At 49.7% G+C, this 8,798-nt stretch overlaps 2 protein-coding genes across 2 annotated transcripts in view; both read right to left on the minus strand.

The window, feature by feature from the left end:
• The window catches only part of LOC310801355 (uncharacterized protein), a gene marked incomplete at both ends in the record, with an annotated part of 21,153 nt that extends 13,905 nt beyond the window's left edge, over window positions 1-7,248 (minus strand). Inside the window, 4 exons of the mRNA XM_083665349.1 lie at window positions 1-139; window positions 2,255-2,361; window positions 3,773-3,923; window positions 7,082-7,248. The exon at window positions 1-139 is cut by the window's left edge and continues 12 nt beyond it. Of these exons, the coding sequence (XP_083521475.1) occupies window positions 1-139; window positions 2,255-2,361; window positions 3,773-3,923; window positions 7,082-7,248 (564 nt within the window). The remainder of the gene's footprint in view (window positions 140-2,254; window positions 2,362-3,772; window positions 3,924-7,081) is intronic.
• A 1,444-nt stretch (window positions 7,249-8,692) lies between these two features.
• The window catches only part of chm (CHM Rab escort protein), a gene marked incomplete at its 3' end in the record, with an annotated part of 26,932 nt that continues 26,826 nt past the window's right edge, over window positions 8,693-8,798 (minus strand). Inside the window, exon 12 of the mRNA XM_083665350.1 lies at window positions 8,693-8,785. Coding sequence (XP_083521476.1) covers window positions 8,693-8,785 — 93 coding nt within the window. The remainder of the gene's footprint in view (window positions 8,786-8,798) is intronic.

An 8,798-nucleotide genomic window follows, 5' to 3' on the forward strand; every position in this document is an offset into this window, starting at 1 on the left:
CACCTTCTCACTGTCGTCCAGGAAGACCACCCGCAGGCTGAAGGTGCCCTCCCGGGGCTTCCTGCGGGCCGTGATGGTTCTGGTCAGACTGGGAGGCTTGTGGGGTTCCAGTCCAGCTGGCCTCTGGGTCATCCTCACCCTGTCACGAGCCCACACACTGACACGCAACAAGAGTTCTACAGATCCACACACTGACACGCAACAAGAGTTCTACAGATCCACACACTGACACCCAACAAGAGTTCTACAGATCCACACACTGACACGCAACAAGAGTTCTACAGATCCACACACTGACACGCAACAAGAGTTCTACAGATCCACACACTGACACCCAACAACAGTTCTACAGTTCTACAGTTCTACAATTCTACAGTTCTACAGATCTACAGATCTACAGTTCTACAGTTCTACAGATCTACAGATCTACAGTTCTACAGTTCTACAGATCTACAGTTCTACAGTTCTACAGTTCTACAGATCACATGTTCAGTAGCCATCATGGCCGACACCTTCTCAAGGAGCGACCAGTTACAACTGATGTGCGTAAAATACAGTTTATAACATAAATGCTGATGCTCTTGTGAAATTAGTAGAACTATTATACAATATCACTTATTACAATATCACTATTACTATTATACAATATCATACAAGTCACCTGCATTTCTACAACAACCATGAAAATTTATTCCGATTTTCCACTAACTCTAACCTCAACATGACCACTAACCCTAACCCTAACCCAAACATGACCCCTAACCCTAACCCTAACCCTAACATGACCCCTAACCCTAACATGACCACTAATGCTAACATGACCACTAACCTCAACATGGCCAGTAACCTTTGCATGACCACTAACCTCAACATAACCACTAACCCTAACATGACCACTAACCCTAACATGACCACAAACCTTTACATGACCACTAACCGTTACATGACCATGTAAGAGAACCACAGCTGTGGTAAAGGTGCAGACAGAAAGGCTGACTAGCTGTTCTCTCTCTCTCCCCACAACACCTCAGTCTAAATAAGTGCTCAGAAAACACTGTCAGACTTCTGACTCCCAAATCCAAACACAGAGAAATGTTCCTACCACTTTCTCTTCTCTGGAGGTCATCCTCTCCTCAGTGGGACATCCTCACCAGCTCAGGCAGCGATATCGTCCTCCTCATCCTCCTCTTCCTCGTCTTCCTCAGTGGGACATCCTCACCAGCTCAGGCAGCGATATCGTCCTCCTCATCCTCCTCTTCCTCGTCTTCCTCATGGGTACATCCTCTGCAGACGGCCAGCCGCTCTGACGTCTCCGGGGCACGCAGACCAAAAACGCACGAGAAAGGAATCAAGACTATGACCAGTCATGCGAGCTGAAGAGAGCTCGCACGCATGTGTGTGTGTGTGTGTGTGTGTGTATGTGTGTGTGTGTGTGTGCGTGTGTGTGTGTGTGTGTGTGAGAGAGAGAGAGAGAGTGAGAGCACACACATGTGTGTCTGTGTGTGTGTGTGTGTATGTGTGGAGAGTGTGTGTGTGTGTGTGTGTGCGTGCGTGCGTGTGTGTGTGTGTGTGTGTGTGTGTGTGTATGTGTGGAGGGTGTGTGTGTGTGTGTGTGTGTGTGTGTGTGTGTGTGTGTGTGTGTATGTGTGGAGGGTGTGTGTGTGTGTGTATGTGTGGAGGTGTGTGTGTGTGTGTGTGTGTATGTGTGGAGGGTGTGTGTGTGTGTGTGTGTGTGTATGTGTGGAGGGTGTGTGTGTGTGTGTGTGTGTGTGTGTGTGTGTGTGTGTGTGTGTGTGCGTGTGTGTGTGTGTGTGTATGTGTGGAGGGTGTGTGTGTGTGTGTGCGTGTGTGTGTGTGTGTGTGTGTGTGTGTGTGTGTGTGTGTGTGTGTGTGTGTGTGTGTGTGTGTGTGTGTGTGAGTGCGTGTGTGTGTGTGTGTGTGTGTGTGTGTGTGTTGTTTCGCTCCGTTATGTGTAACAGCGTGGAGACACAGTGAACAACCAGTGGGTCGTCGTTTGTTTGTAGTTTGATTCTATTTCATCATCTTATCTATAAAACAGCCGGAGTCACGCGTCATCGTGGAATCACGTGTGTGTCGTAATTCACTGATGTCCAGCGGTTACTGGCTTGGTGACCATGGTAACATCCTCAGCATCACCCTATGGACAAACGCAGTACCGTGAACGTCCACTAGATGGTGGTGAGTGCATGTGAAACAGAGGGGCAGGACTGGCTGTTCCCTTTGGTGATTTCACCACAGGTTAAAACAGGAACGCAGCGCGTGAACTTCCAACGTGGGAAACGACTGAGGGTGAAGACACAGGACTCTGTTACACAGGAGATCCTGTCCTGCCAGGTCAGACTGGGTGGGAAAGGGAATGGAGAACCAGTCAGAAGAGAAACTGATGCACATTTGACCAGAAATGAGATTCAGTCAGGACACTTACGTCGCTGAATGTAAATGTAAAGTTGAAAGAAAATGGTACACATCAGGTTTGGTGTAAATGGATGGCTCCACTCTGATATAGCTCCCCGCTTGAAGTTAAACAACATCATTTATAAATAATCCACATAGCGGGGAGCCCATGAAATTCAAACCCACCCGTAGGTAGGTAACGTATTTGTATTATTTGTTGGGGCGGCGGGTGGGGCGGAGGTTGGGGCGGCGGGTGGGGCGGAGGTTGGGGCGGTGGGTGGGGCGGTGGGTGGGTGGGTGGGTGGGTGGGGCGGTGGGTGGGGCGGAGGTTGGGGCGGCGGGTGGTGCGGCGGGTGGGGCGGAGGTTGGGGCGGTGGGTGGGGCGGTGGGAAGCCCGAAACGTCATTCACATGTCAGTGTGAACAACTGCTCAGCTGTGGTGGAGTCTGAGCATCACTCGGCCCTTAAAGCCTGTCCCTTGACCATGTCACATGATCTGCGTCGCGTGAGATCAGTTTTTTTCCTGAACTTTCGTGAACCTCAAGAGTGGACCATTGTAAGGGGAGCAGATACATATTCAGAGATTTCCTCTTGAAGACGTAGTTTCCACGTGGAGGATGGACAGGCTGTCCTCACGACCAGAGGAGCTCAGATTACAGCCAGACAAAGAGCTGTGAGGAGACACTGAGGTCTAATGAGCCATCTGCTCTGACAGGCCACTTCCCTCTCTCTCTCCTCTCTCCTCTCCTCTCTCTCCACCTCTCTCCTCTTTCCACTTCCCTCTCTCTCTCCTCTCTCCACCTCTCTCTCCTCTCCTCTCTCTCTACCTCTCTCTCCACCTCTCTCTCCACCTCTCTGTCATCAAACCCTTTGCTCTTCTCCTCTCTCTCCCCTCCTCTCTCTCTCTCTCCCCCCCCCCCCCCCTCCTTCTCTGTAGGTAAACTGTGAGGTGTTTGCTGTGAGATCAGGAGCTCCATGCTAATGTGATGCTATGCTAATGTTGCGACCCTTTGTGAGTCACTGAGGTGAGGTGTTTGTTGGGAGAGCAGGAGGCCCAAGCTAAAGTGAGGCTACGCTAGGCTACGCTAACAGCTGGATCACAGACCGTTCCAGGGGCATCAGGTGTCCTCCTAACTGTGGCCTGGGGTGGTCCAGTACTGCAGTCTACAGTGTACACATATGTCCATGTCGGCATGGGTTCGAATCCAGCCCATGCCCTACTGACCTACCCTCTCCCTCTTACTTTCCTGTCTTTCTCTACTATCTCTATCCAATAGAAAAATATGAGTGTGACTGCCCCACTCCAAAAAATAACCTTAATTTAAAAAAAAAAAACAAGCTGTGGTAGAGACAGAGCCTGAGGGTTGAGCTCCGTCAAGGCCTGAGGGTTGAGCTCCTGAGGGTTGAGCTCCATCAAGGCCTGAGGGTTGAGCTCCGTCAAGGCCTGAGGGTTGAGCTCCGTCAAGCTCTCCTGCAGGTCCACACTGCTACCTGTCCACCTCTCTGTTCTCCAGTCCATGACCCCGTCACAGGGACACGTTTAACACATGGGTCAGCCTACTCAGTCACTCACTACCAGCCTGTCAGGGGAGGCTGCTGGAGGTAGAAGCCGGAGGACGGGCTCATTGTAATGTATGGAATGGAAGGAGGGATGGTCTCAAACACGTGATGGGCCTCCTGCAGCCTGTACTGGTAATGCAGAGGACATGATGTGCAGGAGAACACCGAAAAATGAAGCCTGAAGTAGAATATGTAGATCATCTTACTGCCAGGTCTCTGAAGAGCCCAACCTCCACTGTGTATGTGTGTGTATGTGTGTGTGTGTGTGTGTGTGTGTGTGTGTGTGTGTGTGTGTGTGTGTGGTGTGTGTGTGTGTGTGTGTGTGTGTGTGTGTGTGTGTGTGTGTGTGTTGCCCCCCTGCAGAGCGAGTGAATCCTGCCCTGTTAGGTGTGTAGCTCTGGGCTCTTGCTACCCTTTTACAGTTTAATGTCACGACTCTCCATGCAGAAAATGGATTCCCAACCCCACCTGAGAGACCGGCGGTCTGGGAGACCGGGGCGGGGGGGGGGTCTGAGAGACCGGGGCGGGGGGGGGGGGTCTGGGAGACCGGGGCGGGGGGGGGTCTGAGAGACCGGGGCGGGGGGGGGGGGGGTCTGGGAGACCGGGGCGGGGGGGTCACAGAGATAATCCACAAACAAACAACCAGGAAACAACAAACACTCCACGCTGACAGGAAATGAGGAAAAACTTACAGGAAATGAGGAACATTTAAAAATGAGAACATCCAGCCAGAAAACAGATGAGGACGGTGTTTGGCCGGACTTCCTGTTCTAAAGGTGGGCGAGGACAGACGGGTCACAGGTGAGGCTGTAGGTGTCCTATAGAACCTAGTCCTGTCCTATAGAACCTAGTCCTGTCCTATAGAACCTAGAACCTAGTCCTGTCCTATAGAACCTAGTCCTGTCCTATAGAACCTAGTCCTATAGAACCTAGTCCTGTCCTATAGAACCTAGTCCTGTCCTATAGAACCTAGTCCCTGTCCTATAGAACCTAGTCATCCTGTCCTATAGAACCTAGTCCTGTCCTATAGAACCTAGTCCTGTCCTATAGAACCTAGTCCCTGTCCTATAGAACCTAGTCCTCCTGTCCTATAGAACCTAGTCCTGTCCTATAGAACCTAGTCCTGTCCTATAGAACCTAGTCCCTGTCCTATAGAACCTAGTCCCTGTCCTATAGAACCTAGTCCTCCTGTCCTATAGAACCTAGTCCTGTCCTATAGAACCTAGTCCTGTCCTATAGAACCTAGTCCCTGTCCTATAGAACCTAGTCCTCCTGTCCTATAGAACCTAGTCCTGTCCTATAGAACCTAGTCCTGTCCTATAGAACCTAGTCCCTGTCCTATAGAACCTAGTCCTCCTGTCCTATAGAACCTAGTCCTCCTGTCCTATAGAACCTAGTCCTCCTATCCTATAGAACCTAGTCCTGTCTGAATGTGTCCTATAGAACCTAGTCCTGTCTGAATATGTCCTATAGAACCTAGTCCTGTCCTATAGAACCTAGTCCCTGTCCTATAGAACCTAGTCCTCCTGTCCTATAGAACCTAGTCCTCCTGTCCTATAGAACCTAGTCCTGTCTGAATGTGTCCTATAGAACCTAGTCCTGTCTGAATATGTCCTATAGAACCTAGTCCTGTCTGAATGTGTCCTATAGAACCTAGTCCTGTCTGAATATGTCCTATAGAACCTAGTCCTCCTGTCCTATAGAACCTAGTCCTGTCTGAATATGTCCTATAGAACCTAGTCCTGTCTGAATGTGTCCTATAGAACCTAGTCCTGTCTGAATGTGTCCTATAGAACCTAGTCCTGTCTGAATATGTCCTATAGAACCTAGTCCTGTCTGAATGTGTCCTATAGAACCTAGTCCTGTCTGAATATGTCCTATAGAACCTAGTCCTGTCTGAATGTGTCCTATAGAACCTAGTCCTGTCTGAATATGTCCTATAGAACCTAGTCCTCCTGTCCTATAGAACTTAGTCCTCCTGTCTGAATGTGTCCTATAGAACCTAGTCCTCCTGTCCTATAGAACTTAGTCCTCCTGTCTGAATGTGTCCTATAGAACCTAGTCCTCCTGTCCTATAGAACTTAGTCCTCCTGTCTGAATGTGTCCTATAGAGCCTAGTCCTCCTGTCCTATAGAGCCTAGTCCTCCTGTCCTATAGAGCCTAGTCCTCCTGTGTGAATGTGTCCTATAGAACCTAGTCCTCCTGTGTGAATGTGTCCTATAGAACCTAGTCCTCCTGGGTGAATGTGTCCTATAGAACCTAGTCCTCCTGTGTGAATGTGTCCTATAGAACCTAGTCCTCCTGGGTGAATGTGTCCTATAGAACCTAGTCCTCCTGTGTGAATGTGTCCTATAGAACCTAGTCCTCCTGTGTGAATGTGTCCTATAGAACCTAGTCCTCCTGTGTGAATGTGTCCTATAGAACCTAGTCCTCCTGTCCTATAGATCCTAGTCCTCCTGTGTGAATGTGTCCTATAGATCCTAGTCCTCCTGTGTGAATGTGTCCTATAGAACCTAGTCCTCCTGTGTGAATGTGTAAATATCCTCAGCAGAGAGGAGCTCAGATTACAGCCAGACAAAGCGCTGTGAGGAGACACTGAGGTCTAATGAGCCATCTGCTCTGACAGGCCACTTCCCTCTCTCTCTCCTCTCTCTCCACCTCTCTCTCCACCTCTCTCTCCACCTCTCTCTCTCTCTCCTCTCTCTCCACCTCTCTCTCCTCTCTCTCCACCTCTCTCCTCTCTCTCCACCTCTCTCTCCTCTCCTCTCTCTCCACCTCTCTCTCTCTCCTCTCTCTCCTCTCCTCTCTCTCTCTCCTCTCCTCTCTCTCCACCTCTCTCTCCTCTCCTCTCTCTCTCCTCTCTCTCCACCTCTCTCTCATCAAACCCTTTGCTCTTCTCCTCTCTCTCTCTCTCCCCCCCCCCCCTCCTTCTCTGTAGGTAAACTGTGAGGTGTTTGCTGTGAGATCAGGAGCTCCATGCTAATGTGATGCTATGCTAATGTTGCGACCCTTTGTGAGTCACTGAGGTGAGGTGTTTGTTGGGAGAGCAGGAGGCCCAAGCTAAAGTGAGGCTACGCTAGGCTACGCTAACAGCTGGATCACAGACCGTTCCAGGGGCATCAGATGTCCTCCTCGCTGTGGTAGAGACAGAGCCTGAGGGTTGAGCTCCGTCAAGGCCTGAGGGTTGAGCTCCGTCAAGCTCTCCTGCAGGTCCACACTGCTACCTGTCCACCTCTCTGTTCTCCAGTCCATGACCCCGTCACAGGGACACATTTAACACATAGTCCTCTGTGGCTCAGCTGGTAGAGCACGGCGCTAACAACCCTTAGGTTGGGGGTTCGATTCCTGCTGGGACCACACATACTGAAAGATATATGCTCGCTGCAATGTAAGTTGCTTTGGATAAAAGCATCAGCTAAACGACTGATAAATTATTATTCTATATTAACACACTGACTTAACATGGTTCAGGCCTGTCTGCAGTTATACAGTATTAACATGGTTCAGGCCTGTCTGCAGTTATATAGTATTAACATGGTTCAGGCCTGTCTGCAGTTATATAGTATTAACATGGTTCAGGCCTGTCTGCAGTTATATAGTATTAACATGGTCCTGTATAGTTATACAGTATTAACATGGTTCAGGCCTGTCTGCTATAGTTATATAGTATTAACATGGTCCTGTATAGTTATACAGTATTAACATTAACAGTAATCTTGTTACCATGGCATCAAATGAAAGAAGAAACCTAGTTTTCCAGAAGCACTTTAATGTCATCAACCGTCGTAAAATGATGGAGAGAGAAGATAATGAGATTGATTCTAACAGTTTAAATAGTAGAGTACATTAAACACACATGGGAGGGCAGGCAGGGTTCTGATGACAGGACAGGACACTGTGTGTGTGTGTGTGTGTGTGTGTGTGTTGTTATCAAGTAGGCCATTAACATCCAGACAACCATTTAATACAAAAGAAGGTTAAATAAGTGAAAAACTAACCAGTCAGTCAGTCAGCCAGTCAGTCAGTCAGTCAGCCAGTCAGTCAGTCAGTCAGTCAGCCAGCCAGTCAGTCAGGCTGAGCACACACACATCCATGAGTGACAGAAAAGAAAAAGGCAACCGTGTCTAAGGCTGTCCACCAGAACGCCTGATCAGAAACAGGGTTCATCCCAGTGGAACAGGTCTGAGAGGCAGCCTGCCACAGACAGACACATAAAGACACATATTAAAGGGCGGTTTTCCCAGGCCACAGATTAAGCCCACAAAACACCTTCAATGGAGATCCAGGTTTAATCTGTGTCTGGGAGGATTAACCCATGACACCCCAGCAGGTCCCCAAACCAACCTCTGGAACAGCCTTGCCCCCCCCCCTGTCCCCCCCCCTGTCCCCCGCCCCGCCCCCCTCACCCCCTCAGACCAGAGCAGACAAGCAGACATGTAGAGGAGTGACTTCATTCATATGCCATAGATATGTACAGCAGATATCACATCTTACTTAGATATTCATATTCATACATCATATATACACAGTATGATGTCACTGCAGAGACCACAGGTCAGGTGGGTCAGAGATGGCACAGCCAATAACCTTACAGGTAAGACTGGGTCAGACATGGCACAGCCAATCACTGTACGGCTAGCAGGGGATGAGAGTGATTCGCTGGCCAATTGGATTGCAGCAGTCAGAAACCGAGGGGGGGGGGGGGGGTTAAGGGGGGTTACTCCTCAGTGGGGGGGCTCTGCTCTTCCTGTGGCTCTGTGACAGCTTCCTGTGGCTCTGTGACAGCTTCCTGTGGCTCGGTTACAGATTCCTGTGTGATGGCG

The sequence above is a fragment of the Argentina silus genome (assembly GCF_951799395.1).
Source record: "Argentina silus genome assembly, chromosome: 2".
Classification (NCBI taxonomy): domain Eukaryota; kingdom Metazoa; phylum Chordata; class Actinopteri; order Argentiniformes; family Argentinidae; genus Argentina; species Argentina silus.